Genomic DNA, 19988 nt, shown 5'->3' with positions numbered 1-19988 from the left:
CCCTTTGATGTTACAGGACCAAATCATTATCGATCCTCCCCCTGTTTATGCGTTTGCACCACCTGGTGAACATGTATTCGATTATTTCTGGATCGCTTCCAACATCACCTAATACCATCTGAAGCATATCGAGTGACCTTGTTCTCTTCCGAATAAATTACTTTTTCCCAGTCAGAAATGGACCACTTTCGTACTTCTTCGCAAACTCAAACCTTAGTCTCTTGTAACGGTCTGTCAAAGTGGGTACAATAAACTTTTTTTTTGCGTGGAGACCAGCAGAATGCAATGCTCTCGATATGGTCGATCTTGAAACTGGTCTATCTAATGTGGTTTTTATGATATTTAAAGCTTTCTGTGCAGATTCAGTTGAACCCAATATCACTTGTAGTACAAGTCGTTTTACATCCCGGTTTTTCAAGCTCTTTGGACCCCAGGTTCAATGCAAAGACGATTTGGATCATATAGAGCTTTGATCCGGGATATTGTGGTCCTACTGACGCCACTCACAAGCGAGCTCAGTATAAGGCTTGCCTTGATCCAAAAGTCATTTTTCATCATTTTCTTTATCTATTGAAGTTTATGCATTGTTAAATTAAGGTCTCTAAATTAGCTATCCTTTATAGTCACCCAAACGCTTTAAAAAAAAACCCCTCTGGTGGAGTGATCATGAAAATTTCGTATAAAGATTGAAACAATAATGCAGGAATGGGGGTCAGGTGCAAAATCGTTTCAATCGACACAAACTTTAAAAACCAATAAAGACTTAAGTAAGAAAACAATTCCTTAAATAAAACTGCATTTGATAGATCTCAATCTAAACTTATATTTATAAGGGATCAATATAATCAATATTAATTAAAGCGTTATAGAATTTTCGAGAAAAAATTTAAAATGTAGAAACAAGTTCGAATGATAGTGTATATTCTCGAGGACTCACGGCCGGTTAAACCCATAAAACAGGAGAGCATACACCACTCCAAGCCGACTGGCTAGAATCCAGCCCCAATATTCTTCCACTACTTCCGACAGTCATGATACTCACTTTAAGATATACAAACACTCAAAATTATGGCTAAGCGACCTGCGCTATCCTTACCTAACATCCCGAAAAAGTCTTAAAAGAATATTAAAATCTAATGGTTTTTGAAGAAGAAAAAATAGCAAAGGGAAGTCAAAATTTTTTTTCTATATACTTTTCTTCTTTCTTTTCCCATACTAAATGCAAATTATATTAACTTTTATTTAAGAGTTTTGTTACCGTTATAACAGCAATTACTATAATTATTTTAGTTTTTCTTAATAAAGTTTTTATTAAAGGGTTTTTCGCTTAAAACGAATATTATGACAAAATACGAAAACCTCTGGTATACTCTGAACCTCTGGTATACTCTGCGCTGGCCCCGTGCTATGCATCTGCCTTCCAATTTAAAGTAAGCCGTGATTCGTGCCTTGAGTATTGCTAGAAGAAATTTACTTCTTGAGGAAAACGTGGAAAAGAGATTAATAGTTACTCTCAAACGTAATAACTTAAAATAATATATTTAAAACAACATTTATTGTTTTATTACTATGGTATATGGAATATTAAACCTGAGTTCTTTAACGATTTAGTATTTAGGACTTTAATTTTTTATAATGCATTCGGAAGAAGAAACGAAAAAGTTTATACTACCTGTTGAAAACGAGCTTCGTTTTGAGGGTGACTTAGGAAACTACATTTCTGTGACAGTTAAGCGGTTCTAATAGCATATTTTACTTGCTTAAATTTATTATAACTTTGGTTGGGGTTTTTGGATTTTTTATCTAACTTAAAACTTTTTTTTGCGTTTCTATCTTTTTTTTTAAATAGCTTACCGAAGGAAGAGCTGAACTATTTGGCACAGAGTTAGCCAAAAACAAAGAGTACATTTTACAAGGAGTAAAGGTTTTTACAATCCCTCACTAATTATATATAAATCTCACGCTGGCTCTACCCGAGGCCGGTGTTTTTACTTGGCATGGTTGTAAGCTTGAGGTAAAAGGAAAGTTAGCAATGTCATACACATCAGACACAACTCCGATGTTAGAATACATTAACACTCACATGGTATGGTTTTCTAGTTCTGCTCTTAAACTTTTTATCCGTTATAAAATTATTTTTCTGTTGAACTATTCATATTATTTGTAGTATGTTAAGTTAATAATTATTTAATTATTGTTTGTCAGGCGCTAGAAAAAATGCGAGAGCAGTCCAAAGTGTCGAACCTCCCCGGCCCACGGGTTCTTATATAATCTTCTGTTTACTCAGCTTTTCATATTATATATATACGCTTTTTATATATATATAAAAATAATTTTTGATATGAAGTAATTATTTATAATATTAATAATTCTGTTGAGTATTACTTAATTTTTTTAAAATTCTTCTGAGATATAATAAAGCTCTGAAGTTTTTTAGGATTTTATATTTACTATGCTTCTGTTTTAATTTCTGTTCTGACTTAGTTAAAGTTTTAGTTATATTTTTTTATACTTTAATGTGTATTATTAAATTAATGTATATTATTTTAACTTTCTCACATCAATGAATCAAATATGCTTAGTATATATTTCTGTTATGCTTAAATATGTATTAATTATAAAAGAAGTTAACTTTTATTATAATTATTATGTACTGAATAGTTTTTATATACTTATAATATTTTATTATAGATCGTCTTTTTTATAAGTTACCTTCGATTTTATAAGAATTATTTTATATTAAATAATAAAAACTATTCGTTTTTATTAATTATTTTGTTTAAATAAAAGTGCAGTAAAGTTAATACTATTAATAAAATTTTACAATATGTACATGACTTTATATAAAACTTTTATTATATTTTTAATTAAAGTTATATATTTTAATCCTTGTTAGTAAAATAAAAAAATCTGAAAATATTTTTATTCGTTTTAATTATAAACTTTAAAAACTTTTATAAAAGAATAATTTTTTTTTAAAAATTTACCAGAATGTTTTTATAAAGTTATATAAAAAGATTCATTATTAAACTTATTATTATTTATTTTTGTTTTATGATAATCTTAATCTATTTTTTTAATCGTGAGCGAGAAAAAAAATTAAGTAAAAATAGAAAGAAGTTTTTAAAAATGAGAAATATAAAAACTTAGAAATATTTACTATAATTTTTTATTCTTTTATATAATTTATAAGAATTATCATAAGAAATTTATAGAAAATGATGCATTTTTATTTTTTATTTATTTTATAAATAGAAGAATTAATTTGTAAAAGTAATAATTATAAAATAAATTTATTTGTTTTGCTTTTATAACTTTTAAGTATAATTTTATAAATACAATTATAAAAACTATTTCGTTTTTATTGTTCATTGTTATATATATAATAAAAATTTCAATAGATATAATAATGCTAAAAAGTATTTAAAAAAAAGAATAATGAATTAAATAAAAGAAAATCCTTTTTTTATAGGTTGTAGTTGTTGGGGGCGAAGATGTTGGGAAAACTACTTTATGCCGTATTTTACTGAATTATGCAGTGAGAAGGTTTTATAAGCCTCTTTTTATCGACTTGGACGTGAGTTTGGTGCCTTTTTTATGAATATTTTATATATATTCGTGAATATATTATTAAAAAATACAACTATTTTTTTTATTTATTAAGGAAAAATAGTAAAATTATTTAATAGTTATAACTTTTGACTATATTATATTCGAAAATTTTAGATTTTTTTAAGTAAAATATATTATAATAATAAGATATGAAAACTATTATTATAGATTTATTTATTTTTATAAAGTAGCCTAAAACGGTAATGTAAAAAATAATTTATTATTATTTTTTTAGTATAAAAAGAAAATTTTTAATTCTATAAAATACTTTATATAAAGATAAAAAAATAAAAATAGTTAATATTAATAATACCCAAAAAAATAATCGAAATACAAATTTATTATTATTATTTATTTATAAAAAATAGTAGAATAAAGTAATTTTATTAAAAGTTTTATATACTTAATTAAGAATAAAGAACTTTTGATTTAGAAAAAATAAATATATTGAAAAATAGAATCATTATTAATTTATATTTCATAATTAAATAATAGAAAATAAAAGTTTTTACAAAATTTTAATCATATTAATAAAGAAGTAAAAAAGAAATTGTTTAAAAGTTGTTTTTTTATAAAATTATATATTTTTTTATTGGTATCTATAGGAAAAATGAGAGTTTTCTATATAAATTTCGTTATATTAGAATGAATAAAAAAAGTTTATTATAAAAAAAAAGTAAAATTTGTAGTAAAAATATTAGAATTATAAAAAAACTTTTTTATACATCTTTTAGATTTTTTTTAAAAAGTATAAAAAGTTTACATTTTTACTAAAATGATATATTTCTAATTTTTTACATTAAAAAAATAAAGTCTTTTTTTATTATCATCTAAAGTATTAACAAGAAAGTTAATAAAAGTTATGTATTGTACACTATATATTTTAAAAAAATATTTTTTTTGCACAGAAATTTTATTAAAGTTAATAAGTTTATAAGTTTTCCTGTTATTATTTGTAATATATATAAAAAGTAAAATGTTTAACTTTTTTGTAAAAGTTTTAACTATTATTATTATTATTTAGGATTTAGCAAAAGTTTACGTATTATTATTATCTAGTAAAAGTTCAAAGTGTTTTTGTTCAAAAAGTTGTAGTATGTATTATCATTAAGTAAACGTTATAATATGACAATACTTTCGTTTCTTTTACTTTTTCACTACTTAATTATTTTTTTTCTTATTATTATTATACTTTTTTTATTACTTCATAAAATTTTTCTATAATTTTTTTTTTATTTCTTTTATTTTTTTAATTTCTCTTTATCTCGTTATTTTTATAGTACTTATACTTATTTTATTACTTTATTATATTATAATAATAATACTTTTTATATATTTTTTATATTATTTTTTTCTTTACTTTTTTTTTTATTCTCTTTTTCTTATTATAATTTCTGTTTTTTTACCGCTTTTTTGTTTTTTTTATATTTCTGTAGTAAATAATTTTTTGTAGTCTTTTTCTTTATATTATTATAATACTAAACTTTTTGTTTCTTTTTTTACTCCTTTATTATTTTTCCTTATTATTATAATACTTTTTAAAATTTCACTATATATATCTTAATCTGTTTTCCTCATTATTATTATTATACTTTTTGTTTTTTCTTTTTTACTGCTTTATTATACTTGTTACTTGGTTATTATTATACTTTTTTTTAATACTTTAATATTAAATATTATTCTTCTGTATAAGAATGATGTTGGTCTGCCTGGAACTATTGGCTCGTTGCTTATGGAAAGGCCTGTAGATATTGAGGCGGGGGTTCCTTTTTTGCGCGCTTTTCAGTTTTAGTGAATATACTACTCAACAATTAGCATACTAAAAAAAATTTAACTTTTTTTTTTGCTAATTTTTGTACTTTTATTTAATGAAAAGTTAAATTATTTTAATTACTTTCAGGGAGTTTTTTTAGTGAATAAACTACTTAGCATAAAAACCCAACTTTTTTATAAACTTTCATACTTTTATATAATAAGTTAAACTTTTATTATTATTTTTAAGGAAAAAAAATAAAGTTGAAGTATTATAAGAGAATATTTATGTTTTAATAATAAATAAGAAAAGTTAAACTTTTTTTTATAATTATTATTAACTTGTATTATTTGTATGATAACTATAACAAAACTTTTATATTGTATACTTTAATGAACTCTCTTAATTTTTTGTTACTTATTAATTATTGTTATATTATTTTATTATTTTTAGTACTACGCAAGGATTTATGTTGAACTTTTAAGTTTTTATAGATATTATTTAAATTTATACGTATTTCCTCCTTCGTATAAAAATGTTTATTGTTTATTCTTTTTTTTTAATGAGTATCTACTTTAGAAGAATATTGTTATACTTTTTATAATATTTGAAAAATAATGTTTTAAGTAAAAGTTAAACTTTTTATGATATTTTTATTTTCTTTTACTTTTTTATATTGTTTTGTTAAATATAAAAGGTAATATAAATAATGTTGATAATAAAAATATAACCCTTTTTTAAAAACTATTTGTATATATATTTTACTTTATATATTATACTTTTTATTTTATATTAATATTATTATATTTTACTTGTTTAATTTTTTCGTATTATCCTATTATACTTTTTATTATTTTTTTTCAGTTTTATTATAAATACTATAATATTTACCTTTTTATTAATTTTTAATTTTTATATTCATATTATTATATAGTAATTTTTATTATTATTTATAATAATATTATATTTTACTTATTATTATGCTTTATTAATATTATTACTAGTTTCCTATAGTTTCTCCGTTACTGTTTCATTTCGGCCGACTTTCTCCTCTTGAGAATCTGGTTTTATATAAAGTAAAAAAAATATATTTTTAAATTATTTTTATATTTTCTACTATTTTAGTAATTGTTAAGACTTTTTGATAATCTTTTATTCTTCTATACAAAAATTTATTTATTATTATATTTTTTATTAAATAAATATTTATTATACTTCACAGTAATTTTTTATTCGTTTTATTAAAAAATTTATTTGTGTTTATATTATTTTTTATTAAATAAATTTTTATGTATACTTTTTGATAATTTTTGTTATTTTTAAAATTTTTTATTATATTTTCTATTAAAAATTTTTTTTAATACTTTTCGATAATTTTTAATCTTTCATTTTGTGTTTATATTTTATATTAAATAAATATTTATTAGTATTTTTCGAAAAATTATTAGTTTTATTTGAAAGTTTATTATAATTATATTTTCTATTACACATATTTTCAATAATGCCCCTCTATAATTTCTTATTTAATATAGAAATTTATATTACGTTTACATTTTTTCTTTTAAATATATATTTATGAATAAGTTTTATTTAAAAAATTTATATAAATTTTTTATTGAAAAATATTATTATTATATTTTCTTTAAAAAAATATTTTATTAATACTTCTCGACCAATTTTTATGCTTTTTATTAAAAAATTGAACATTATGTTTATATTTTTTATATATTAATATAATTAATACTTTTCGATAATTTTTATAACTTCTTTTTCTATATTTTTATATTTTATTTTTTATTATATGAAAATTTATTAATGCCTTAAATAATGTCTTATACCTTTATATGATTTATTTTTATATTTTCTATTAAATAAATATTTACTCCTTTTTAATAATTTATATACGTTTTATAAAAAAATCTATTTACTTTTATATTTTCTATTAGGTAAATATATTTTTTTATATAACAATTTTTATACTTGTTAAATTATAATGATATTACTTAATGACTAATAATAGAAATAAAATAATTATAAGTTGATATAATAATTGATATTATAATAATAATTATTTTATATTATTTTTATTTATATTATTATATATTGCAGAATTAATACTTTACTTTAAGTCTTTTACGAAATACAATTTAATATATAATAATACTTTTATCTTTAATTTTTTATTTTATTTTGAAAATAATTTTTGTATACTTTTTTTTAAATTTTATTAACTTTTTCCCGTTTTTTATATTTGATAAAACTAATAATTATGAATAATTTAATTTTTTATTATAATTTTTATATTTTTTTATTATTTATACTTATATGCAACCAGAGACACATGAAAATATAAAAAATATGTATAAATAGTGATAATCAGTATTTTATTTTCTACGCAACAGCATCTGCTCACGCGGCTTTCTCAAAGCGTGCAAAAGCGCTGCGAGGCTGATCAGGATATCCGCTCCAGCGGGTTTGTGGTGAACACGTGCTCTTGGGTGGATGGTACCGTCCAGGAAGTACTTCTGCATGCTATTGAATGCTTCCATGCGGACATCGTTTGCGTGCTTGATAACGAACGCTTGTTAGTGTTTCTTCATTTCTTTACTTTATTATTGCTATTATTTATTTCTATTATATATATATATTTATGAAATATTGATTTCCATAATATTATTATTTATCTCTTTTCATAACTTATTATTTATGTATTACTTTTTTATAAACGGGAACTTTATTATCACAAATAACTTAATTTTATTTATTTACTTTATTTTTTTTATTAAATATTATTTGTATATTAATATCCTTATTTATTATTTTCTATATACTTTATTTACTTTATCCTTTTTTTATTATTTTATTATTATGAAACTTTTCTTTTTTAGTTATTTATATTATTTAAATTAATTTTTTTATTTTTAGTAGTAAACTTATCAATGTTTTATTTTATTAAATTTTTTTTGTAATAAATTTTAAGTATTTATTATTATTAAATTGTTCATATATATTTTTTATTTCCATTATTATTATTAGTACTATTTATTATATTTTATATTAATTTAATAAATATTGTTTTTGTATAAATAATAAATTTTATTTATTATATTCTCGTTTGTAGTAAATATAATTGTTGAAAGTCGACATTATTATTTTTTTTATAAATACATTTTATTTCTTTGCCTTATTTTTTTGTAATAATAAATATTTTTCTATAAAATTATTTTATTTATAAACATTATTATTATTATGAAAGTATTTTTTTAAATAATGAAAGTTATTAATTACTATTATTACTATATAATTTTTTAAAAAAAGGTATCAAACTCTTAAACAAAAATACTCAAAAGAAAAAAGTATTGTTCGCTTATCGAAGTCTGGAGGAGTAATTTTTTTTTTATAATAAAACTCAACAAAGTTTTTAATATTATTAAAAATATATATAAAAACTTTTTATGTGAAACGTTTATTTTTATACTAAAGTATTTTTTGAGTTATTTATTACGTTATTATTATTACTTTTATAGTTTTTCCCTAGCATATATTTTTTCTTGAGGGGCTCATTATTGTTATTTTTATGAAAAATTTGTTATAAAAAGTATTTTTTACGCTATTTTTTTTATAAGTTATTTATATTGTTAATAATATTTTTATAAGAACTCTAATATAAAAACTTTTTTATACTATTTCATGTGAGTTACTTATAATATTATTTTTATAAGGGCTTTATTATAAAAAGTCTTTTCAACTATATTTTATAAGTTATTTATTATTTTATTGTATATTTAATAAAACTACTATAAATAATTTTCTTTAATGCTAAATATTAATTTTATGAAGGATTTATTATGTTATTGTTATAATTATTATAATAAAAAATGCTTCTTTTATGAGTTATTTATATTATCATTATTTTAAGAACTTTAATATAAAAAGTTTTTTATACCATTTTATGGCTATTGATATTTTATTATTTTGATTAAAACTAATATGATAAGTTTTTTTTAAAACTAAATATATTTTTTTTACTTTATTATTATTTTTATAAAAACATTGATATGTAAACTTTATTATAATTGATGTATTATATTATTAAAGTTATTGTGTTCAATATTTTAAATATTTTTATATAAAGTTTATTATATACTATATATATAATACCAATATTATTTCTAAGTTTATTATTTTTATATTTATATATACTATTTTGTATATATTATATATTTATAATTGTTATAACATAAATAGTTTACAATAATAAAAAATGTCTTTATTAATATTTTTATGTATAAAGTTAATATATATTATTTTTTATTATAGTTGTTATTTATTAATTATTTATTTTTTTTTAAAATTGTGAATTTTTATTATTAAAAAAATATAACTATTATATTTTACCTCCTATAATAAAAATTTTTAAAAACTTTTTTAAAAAATATTCTATATGACTTGAATTTTTTATTATTATTATCTAAACTTTTATTTTTATATTAATAATATCATTATTATAATTATAATAAACCTATATATATTTTAATATTTAAACTATTATATTTATAAATTAGAATTTACTATTATTATAATGATTATAACTTTCTATATTTATAAATATCCTATATTTAAACTTATTATTCTTATTACTTTATATATTATATATTATGTTTTATGAGTTATTATAGTAATAACCTTAATAAGTTTATAACAGATTGCTTTGACTTACTTTTATTTATGGTATATTTTATTGAATTTATATATATATAAAATAGTTAATAAGTTTACTTATGATAACTTTTAATATATATACAAAAAAAATTGCTAAAAGTTTAATAAGAATTAAACATGATATGAAAATAACTTAAAATATAAAACAAAAATAAATGAATATTTATTATTATAAATAAAATTTATTATACAACTATTATTTTTTATAATTATTATTAATAATATTTAAAGTTTTTTGTGTATTATTATTATTAAATTTTTTGTTTCAGAGTTTCTATAGTATAATTTTCTATTAACTTTTAATATTTTCTTATAATTATTATTGTTATTTTACTTTAAAGGTTTATTAGTAAATATTATTTTTTCGTTTTATGTTATTTTTGGTTTTTTATAGTGTTAATAATTAATATTATTATCATATAATAGACCGTTTCACGTTCAGCAGCTTATCGACAATCTTTGCGTGACTTACGTGTGAAGGTTTATTATTATTTTTATTATTATTATAACTATTATTACTATTATTATTATACTTGTAATCACTTTTATACTATTTTCATAGAAATATTTCTACGGCTTTAACAATCATTTGTACCCAAACTCGACAGTATTAAAGTTTTCAGACTTCAAACTGTTACTTAACATTATTATTATAACTAATATTTATATTTATAAAAAGTGCTAAGCTGTAAATAATACAGTTAAAGAAATATTTAAAATAAGTTATTTATAAGAAAAATAGATTATTTGTCTCACTTTATTACTTTTATTATTTAAAAGATATAATTTTAGTATCATTATTTATGTAAATTATTAATATTATTGTATTTATTTGTATCCTTCCTCTTTTTTTATTACTTTTATTATTATTATAAACGATATTATTATTATTTCTTGTTATATTTTTTTTAAAAACTTATATACTTGAACGTTAATTAAAAATATTTATTTATATCCCTTATAAATAATATTATTATTTTCTCTTTTTATTATGTTATTTTTATCATTACAAACGTTATATTTTCCATTATTATATTTTATTACTTTAGTATTTTCTATTATTATTACTGTTTGTTAATATTATAAACACTATTATGGTTATTATAATTATTATTGATTTTTTTATAGATATTAAAATACTATATTTCTATTATTTTACTTTTGAAAAAATATATCAATAAGTTGTTTAAATAATTATTAGTATTATTATCTTTTCATTATTGTTACTATATTTCTCTTTTTTATAATTATCATTACAAACGATATATTTTTTATTATTCTCAACGATATTATATATATTATTATTATTTATTATTACTTTTATTATTATTATAAACGATATTATATTTGTTATTATTACTTTTCTATGTTTTTACTTCTCTTTACCATTACAATAAACAATATTATTATTATTCCGTTAATTTATTATTAATAAATCAGTTATAAAATTGGCGTTCCTCCCATTCCACTTTCTTGCCTTCCGATTGGAGAAAAAATCGAAAGTTGCGAAACAAAATTGTCTTCTTTAAAGTTTTCTGAAGATTTGGTTTATTTTTTCTTTAAACTTTGTAATTTATTTTATTAGAATTTTATTATTATTATTATTATTATTATTATTATTATTATTATTATTATTATATATTTATAAAAAAAATATAAAACTACTTTATATCTGAAAAATTTATAAAGAATACCTAAAAGGAAATATTTTTTAGACAATAAATGTTTTATATTTCATACTTTTTTTTAATATTTACCTGATAAAGTTCGTTATTTATATTATGCTTTATATTATTATTATATTATTAATAATTTACTTTTTAATTTTTTTATGAAAATAAAAAAAAGTAAAAGTTTTTAAATTTTACATAAACAACACAAAAGATATTATGAACTACATAAAAATATTTTTTTTAATATATTTATTAGAGAATATTCAAATAAAGATGGATACTGGATATTATTTTTTTTTTCCAGTTATTTATAATATTTAATGTTTTGTAGATATCTATGTAATATACGTAATAAAAGTAGCTGCATATAAATCTGTAAGATATATGAAAAATAATAAAATAAATATTAATAACAATAAATAATGAACTAAATAAATAATGAACTAATTAGAATTTATTGTTATTATTATTTATTTTAAAAAATATATGCAACATTATTTGTTAAGAAAAAAAATAATATATAACTAAAAAAAATAAAAATCGTGTAAAGTTATTTTTTTATGTTTTATTTTTTATTATTTATATTGATTTTAAATAATAAAGAAAAATAATTAAAAAATCTTTATTATTTATAAGTAAATATATAAAAAAGTGTAAATATATAAATTTATAATAATTAATGAATTAATAAGAAAAGTACTTATCTTTAACTTTTTATTTGTCTCATTTATATATTATTAGTAAATTTTCATAATTATAAACCAAATATTATATTATTTTTGTATATTTTTTATAAAAAATATTGAAGAATTGTACAACTAATATAAGGAAAGTATAAATATTTGATATCTTTATAAACTATAAATAAAAAATATTTAAAAATAAATAATTTTCTATGTTTTTAATATTTTCTTGTAGAATATTATTTAAGTTATACAACAAAAATATGTAATATTTATAAGAAATGATATAAAATTTATAATATACTTACGAGTAATAAAAATACTTACATTTTTTCTTATTTTTTATATATATATTTTTATAACTATTTAATAGAATATTTATCCATAATTTCTTAAGTTTATATCAAAGAGCATAAATTTATAATATTGAAAAGTGATTATCTTTTACGTTTCTTTTGAATATAAATATTTATAGGAAATAGGAGTAATATATAAATATATATATTATATATAAATTTTTAATAATAAATTAAGAGAAAGTTGTTATCTTTTGCTTTCTTATTTTATATTTATTTATTACTTATGTAAAAGTTTTACATATTTATAGAATTTTTTAATAAATATTCTTTATTAGTAAGTAATATAATTATATTTTATTATTGTAAATTTACTTTTCTTTTGGTGGTTATATTGTTTATTATCAATTATGACTTCTTTTGTATAATATTTTATTTTCTTTAAAACTTTTTATTCTTATAAACAATAGAAAATTTACAATATTTATAATAAAATTTCTAGAAGAATATTTAAAATAAACATTAATACGTAAAATACCAGCTTTTTCCGTTTAACTTATTTATTTATTTATTGTTTATTATTTATTAAATCAATATTGAAAAAAGATTAGAATTTATAATTTTGTTACATAAAAAATTATATAGCCGTTATAATAATTATGTAATATTTATTTTCTTGTGTAATTTTATTATAAATATAATTTAAAGGTCTATAAGAAAGGTGAAAGAACATTTAAAAATATATTAAAAAAAGTATCTAGTATCTATTATATTATGGTAATAGAAATTTCTTCATCTACGCTATAATGTTTTATATATTAATAAAGTATAAATTATTATATTTTTCTATAAATATATACTATTTTATTCTATAGATATAATTTTATAGTGTAGTTTAGCAGAAAGTTCCCGAATGTTCGAGATGTTCCGAGCATGTACTTTAGTTTGAGGGTATAGATAACTTCGGCGAGGGCTGAATTTCGCTACCAGCGAGAACAAAAAATATAAAAATATACATTATTATGTGAAATTTACTGAGAATGTAAAAAATAGTAATTATTATTATATGCAATTATTTTTTAAATACTATTCAAAGAAGTATACATCATAATTATTTTATTTATTTATTATTTTGCATCTGTCATAGTTTTTATATATATAATTATAGAGTATATACAATATATTTATAACAAATAAAAAAATTTATTTTTTTCTTTATAATCTATTTTTATTCAAAAAGTATAGAAAATAAAGATATATAACTTTTATAGATGGAGATTATTTGAAAACATATAGCATTATTATTAGACAGCAGTAAAGAGTTGCGTTTTGTTACTTATCATTGTTATTTAATATACAATAATAGAAAAAAAAGTTAATGGCTTTTAAAAAAAAATTTACAGTAAACTATGAAAAAGAAGTAATATTTTTAGTTTCATTATAAAACTGAAGAAAAAATGGTACTAAAAATATTTTTTTTGTAATGAAATAAGTTAAATTTTATAAAATTTTAAATAACCAGTTAACCTTGTTTTATTAATGTTATCGTTTCAGAAGCGTTATAGTTTTTTATAACTTTCTATTCGTTAATATTATTTATTTATATCTAATGCTTTTTTTTTTGATATATTTCCTGTTATATTTTGTTTATTGATTTTGAGATCATTAATATTTTTTGTAAAGTATAATAAAATTAATTTGTATTTATATATTTGTCGTATATTTTATTCTTTTCAAAAACTATTAAACCTTTTTTACTATTTTTTAAATTTACTTTTTATATATATTTAAAAAACTTTTTCACAACTTCTGCTTAATAGCTTTTTTATAAAATAATGCATGGGCAGACCCACGTGCTTTTGAGTGTGTGTAACAGCGATGGCGATTCGGAGGAGCACCCCGTTATAGACACGAGTATACTCGGCTTCTTATACGTGTATCAATTTTATATTTATTTATTTTTTTGTATGTTTATAATAACTTAATATTTAGAAAAGTTTAATAGTGATTTTTAATTATTTATAAATTTTTCTAATTTATATATTTTTTTATTACTTTTGTTTATTCATATTTATATCAGTTTGTATATATTTATAAATATTAATATCACCAATTCTTAATTGGTTAATTTTTTAATTTAAGTTTATCTTATTTTTTTGCTCCCCAATAGCACAGCAGTAGACATGGCGAGAAAACACGTGACGGTGCTTTCTCCTGCGCCGGGGTTGGTTATTTTTTGCTACGGCTATATGCTTACAACACGTATTATAGTGAAATCATCGCCCAACACCAGGCCTATTCCTAAAAATATTCTTCTGTTGAGCAACTTCAAAGTAAACTTGGAATAAACGGGAAAAAAGTTTTTCTGAATAATAGAAAATATATAAAAAGTAATAATAATGTTTCTCTTATTATTATTATTCTTTACAAATAAAAACTGATTCTTTTCTCTTCTGAGCTTCTTTCTTATTCTCGAGATTAAATTAAAAATTCCGTTTTTCGCCGCTTTTATTCGAACCGATCATCCACCCAAACCTCTAGCCGCTGTCCATTTGCCAATCAGTGTGTTCACGTGTTTGTGCGTCAGATTAGCGTTCCTCACTTGGCCTTTTTTTTTCTTTTGATTTTCAGCCAATTGCTTTTGTTCAAGAAGCTTCAGTCGTTCAGGATTGATAAAAGGTCGGTGCTCTCCCGCACGTGATTTGGTTTGGTTGGACCACGTGATCTCGTCTGGGTGGGGCGGTGATGGCGGCTTTCTAGGTGACAACGGTGCAACCATAAGCGGTTCTCTAACTGGCGGCGGATCGCAAGGCAGTGGTGGGTCAACAGGCGGGGAAAGGCAGGGAGGGGGTGGAAGCGGAGGCTGTCCCTCATTATTGTTATCGGTCTTTTGCCGTTGAAAAACACTCTCTGAGTGGCTTGCAGGTGCGTCCACGTGCTTATTAGTCCTCGGCTGGTGGTCTACTTGCCCTCGCAGCGCTGTGGTGGTATTCGTTTTACGCTGTTCAAGCAAAGAAGCTGTTTTTTGCATGCACTTTATAAAGTAATCTGAATTCAATGCGCCCAAACGCCAGTCTTCCGTTCTAGTGCGCACCTAATTTCAAAAGTATCAAAAATATATAAACTTTATTTTAAGAACGCAAATTAAAAATTTATTAAAAGAAACATTATTAACTAGTATATATAAAATTCTTTTATATAGAAAAACAATATATTCTACAAAAGTTTTCAAGAAATGTAAACTTTATACGACAAAGGGAAACAGAAAAAATAATAAACTGCCTACAAACACAATCACAAATCTATATTAGTCGACTCCTCAGTGTGTGTAACATGTAGGTGCACTCTTAAAGGAAATATTAAACGTAAAAAAAAAAAAGTCACTGACCTCCCACATCGCAGTAAGAAGTTCGTTGCAATGTGTGAGATCAACGTTAAAAAAGTTAAAAAGATCATTCACACGCTTAATTAATTCTTCAATACCATCGCCTTTACTATCTATAATATTTTCTTCGGTCCTTACTTCGATAGGAAGAACAGCATCCGGTTCTATCCATTTTTCATCATTTTCTTGTGCTATATTTTTCAAGCATTCAAGCAAGTCAGTAATTTTTTCGTTGATGCTTTTACTGGAAGGCTTAATAAAATCAGGAATGGCGCTTTGAGAGAGCTTTTCGTGAGAAGGAGAACGAGTGACGTTCAGTTCATCTGATTTAGTATTCTTCTCAACGGTTTGCGAACCTCCAGAAGTTTTTTGTGCGAGGGAGCGTATCGACAAAGCCAACGACGCTGCAAGATCTCTAATAGAGCAAACAAAATTTTCAAAAAAAATATAATATAAATTTCAAAAAAAAAAAATTGTCACAATTTCAGAATTATTAGAAGGTAGTTAACGATCGTAACTCAGAATTTTCATTTTTGAAAACTTTCAATAAGTTTTTCCTTTTGCTTTCATTGGGGGATTGAAGGTGTACGTCATCTTGGTGTACATCATCAAAAATCTCTTCTTTACTTTTTTCGATAGATTCTTTTTGGTCTTTCGATTCCTGTTCAAGACCTGCTTTATTAGGAGAAGAAAGTTTTCCGGTTTGACCGGAAGTTTCAAGCTCTTTCTCAGATTTTTCTACAATTAAACCAGTATCTTCTGTGTTGGCCACTGAAGAAGGTAAGGGAGCCCCAGAGGATAAATTTTCTTGTTGAGGTTGGGGCGTAGCCAAAGAATAAAAGGAGCTTGTTGAAGAATAGGCTACTGAAGGAGGATTCCAAGTAACTTCCTGGGTGTAAATGTTCCAGTAATAAGGATAGCCAGTGTATTCGTCATAACAAGTTCTCCATTGTTCCATTCTATAAAGGGATTAAAAAATGGCTATGTTAAAATAATGCTGGGGAATTACGTAAACTTTCTTAAAGGCTTCAAGGGTGAATATTGACGTGCAGCGGTAGTGAGTGGTGGTACATGGCACGAACAACGAAGACAAAGCACGCGAAGCATAAACGCCCCGCCATATGGGTCACTATTTATGCTGAGTAACTTTTTTTTTCAAGTTTGCTAATATTTTGAGTTTACTAAATACATTTAAAAATATTTTATAAATATTTATACAGAGTTTTTTTTGTCTGTAGCCTGTTGCTTAAGTTTTTTCTTAAACTTTCTCTTTTTTAAAGAGTACTGGCGTAACAACTTCTAGTTTTTTATAGGGCGCTTAACGTTATAAGCTTTGACCAATTTTAAATATTAGAAAAAAGACCTAAGCTTATTTAAGTAATAAGCTACGAAGCTACTAGTAAAAAAAGTAAAAACAAATTGTGATTAGCAACACTATTCCTTTTTTTTCCTTTTTTTGTGCATGTATGAATGTATTCTGACGTTCTCCTTGCTAAAATTAATTCGATATGCTCTGCTTCTTTTTTATTGAAGTAAAGAATTAGGCGAAATAGTTTTTTTTTTAAAAAAATTGTACTAAAAAAGTTGTTGGTATTATAAATGTTTATACTGTTTCTACCAGATATAAACCTGCTTTTTTTTATGATTAGTCACTTAGAAGATTTGTTAGTACAGATTTTAGACAAACAGGTAAACACTTCATTTAAGGTACTCACTAAAATTTAGCGTCGTACTTCCTTGATTTTAGCGACTTGTACTAGATTTGATCGAGTCCTACCAAAGTGGGAAAGGTCTCGTCTTTTTTATGCCTTTCTCTAGCTTGAAAGATAAAAATAGATTCATACAACATAGCAATATCAAGGCATTGCAGATACGTCATTTTTTACGGGTTGCACTAGACCCACAGGCATAAACTGCGTTAGAGATTTGAATTTAGCTATTTTACTTGATTATGTTATTGTAAATATATTTCTGGCAGAACTAACGTTTCTGTATACTTAAGCAGTGCACAATAAGTTGTTTCGCCGGAAATATCTCAGTAGCTTTTGTTCAATTCTTTTTTTATTGAATAAGTTTCTAATTTATTAATAAATCTGTAGTTTTAAAATAAAATATTTTCTTAAAGTATGTAGGACTTTCGTTCTTTTTTTTTTTACTTTATTAATATTAGTGTCCTTATTAAGTTTACTCTATAGTCCTTTAAATTTTGTAGTATTAAAATCAAGTTTAATTTTAAGTAAACTTCTTATGCCCTCGTTGAAAATTTTTACTCCTAAAGTCACTAATCATTCTTTTAAGAGTCATCTTCTCTTTGAGCTTGTTAAACTCGTTCGCAACAATTTCTTCGGCGGTTAACTTTTTATTTATTAACTGTTGCAACCACTGAAGTTAAAAAAAAGTATTTTGCTTCTATTTTTTAATATAATTTTTGTTTAAAAAGTAACGTAGACATTTATTTTCATTTATTTTTAACTGTTTAAATTTCTTTATATGTGACCAGTTTTTGATCCCTTACGAAGTTTTTATCACCTTCAATATTTGAATTGAGAGTTTTTGGCAAACAAAAAGTGTTTCAATTCCGAAAAGATTAAGGGTAAAACAAAGTTTAATTTGGTGTACAGTTGACCATTATTGCTTTATCCTTAAAAATATTTGTGTAGAACAAACTCGAGCATTGTTGGTAATTGAGGAAAAGAGGTTTTTTAGTTTCATAAAAGTCAAAGTTGCTTGAAGGAAAAATCTAAATTAATTCTCTGTTTTCTCTGGAAATTTATGCGTCACGCAGTTATTTAATTTTAAAAAGTAAACTTTAGTTAATAATTCTTATATATTTCCATTTCCACTCCTAAAATATATTTTGAGGAAAGCAAATATACTTTGCTGGTTTTCTGGCTCTCCTTTTTATTTTTAATTTGAAAATTACATGACTTTGACTGCTTCAGTCACAATAGAAAAGGTAATAAAATTTCCGTGTCTCTCGACGCATTCACCACACCCGTGAGCTCTCGAAAAATCTTGATAACAAACGAGGGTCACTGCAAACTTGCATAAAGTTTACTTTTTATAATAGATCAACAAGAAATTTGTAATTTCCCAATTTTATAATACTTCGTTCACCCTTTCAGGCACCAAGTAGGAGCTGAACCGTAAAACCCTTAGAGAGCTGCAGAACTGGTTACAAATGAAAAAATTGGCAACTATGACTTTCTAAGGTATGTCATTAATAACTCACAGCCTTAAAGGATAACATAAATTCTTTAGAAAGTAGTGCCTAACTCAATTTTAAATGTGTACCTAAACATTCGTTATTTCATTTACCTTGGTAAAGAAAGTAAATTCCTATAATACTATGAGTATTAGTACTGTAAAACTCATACCTTACTGATTGATTGGTTACTTTCTAAAAGTGGTGTACACTTTTTAACGTAATGGGATACCCTAACAGAAATATTGGCCCCGAGTTAGTGATGATGCTAATTTGATTAAACAAGTGTTTAGAAACTTTTTAACATTACTATTTTACAAACTATTTACTTAGTGATCCTGTAGACTACTACGTTAGCTTCAAACCTTGACTTTAACCCTCTTTAAACATGTAGTTACATACTCTTCTATCTCCCTAGCCAGAAACTATGCTTAACCCTACCCTTAGGGCTTGTAGGGTCTGAAACATGCCAGTTTGGATTCCTTCGTTTCCTACTGTTTGAAGCCATCCCTAATAAAGTGAGGTGAATAAAATATTAAAGTATTTAGCTTTAAAGTAAAAGTCTCTATTTCCCTGATACAGGTAGAAAACTTATATTAAGAAACTGAGAAAATTAATTACAAATTATTTATCGATCAATATGGTGCCTTTATCTTCTA

General features: G+C 22.1%; 2 protein-coding genes across 2 annotated transcripts; one reads left to right on the top strand and one right to left on the bottom strand.

The window, feature by feature from the left end:
- The first annotated feature begins 1468 nt into the window (after positions 1-1468).
- LOC135121078 (polyribonucleotide 5'-hydroxyl-kinase Clp1-like) lies at positions 1469-15087 on the top strand. Its single transcript, XM_064045379.1, has 16 exons — positions 1469-1519; positions 1619-1728; positions 1850-1924; positions 1979-2086; positions 2206-2259; positions 3473-3586; positions 5306-5389; positions 6370-6441; positions 7768-7949; positions 8684-8750; positions 10514-10567; positions 10650-10720; positions 11528-11633; positions 14587-14675; positions 14910-14963; positions 15033-15087. The coding sequence occupies exons 2-16, from the start codon at positions 1636-1638 to the stop codon at positions 15085-15087; spliced, it is 1278 nt and encodes a 425-aa protein (XP_063901449.1). The 5' UTR covers positions 1469-1519; positions 1619-1635.
- A 124-nt stretch (positions 15088-15211) lies between these two features.
- Positions 15212-17099, bottom strand: LOC135121079 (formin-binding protein 4-like). Its single transcript, XM_064045381.1, has 3 exons — positions 16643-17099; positions 16128-16539; positions 15212-15833 (listed from the first exon to the last, which is right to left on the bottom strand). The coding sequence occupies exons 1-3, from the start codon at positions 17080-17082 to the stop codon at positions 15261-15263; spliced, it is 1425 nt and encodes a 474-aa protein (XP_063901451.1). The 5' UTR covers positions 17083-17099; the 3' UTR covers positions 15212-15260.
- Positions 17100-19988: the final 2889 nt, after the last annotated feature.

Source organism: Zophobas morio, unplaced genomic scaffold (assembly GCF_036711695.1).
Source record: "Zophobas morio isolate AGI-343-1 ecotype UQ-CSIRO unplaced genomic scaffold, CSIRO_AGI_Zmor_V1 ptg000486l, whole genome shotgun sequence".
In the NCBI taxonomy this organism is placed as follows: domain Eukaryota; kingdom Metazoa; phylum Arthropoda; class Insecta; order Coleoptera; family Tenebrionidae; genus Zophobas; species Zophobas morio.
The sequence above is the reverse complement of the archived record's forward strand: the minus strand, read 5'-3'. Positions and strand labels throughout refer to the sequence as shown.

What these genes read in the sequence shown, in the direction of transcription:
- LOC135121078 (XM_064045379.1), top strand. Translation starts at nt 1,636, where the DNA reads ATGCATTCGGAAGAAGAAACGAAAAAGTTTATACTACCTGTTGAAAAC. An exon ending in CGGGGGTTCCTTTTTTGCGC is followed by an intron (nt 5,390 to 6,369) that starts GCTTTTCAGTTT and finishes TATTATTACTAG; the next exon opens with TTTCCTATAGTTTCTCCGTT. An exon ending in ATACTCGGCTTCTTATACGT is followed by an intron (nt 14,676 to 14,909) that starts GTATCAATTTTA and finishes GCTCCCCAATAG; the next exon opens with CACAGCAGTAGACATGGCGA.
- LOC135121079 (XM_064045381.1), bottom strand. Translation starts at nt 17,082, where the DNA reads ATGGAACAATGGAGAACTTGTTATGACGAATACACTGGCTATCCTTAT. An exon ending in TTCAAAAATGAAAATTCTGA is followed by an intron (nt 16,540 to 16,642) that starts GTTACGATCGTT and finishes TTGCTCTATTAG; the next exon opens with AGATCTTGCAGCGTCGTTGG. An exon ending in TTCTTACTGCGATGTGGGAG is followed by an intron (nt 15,834 to 16,127) that starts GTCAGTGACTTT and finishes TTTTGAAATTAG; the next exon opens with GTGCGCACTAGAACGGAAGA.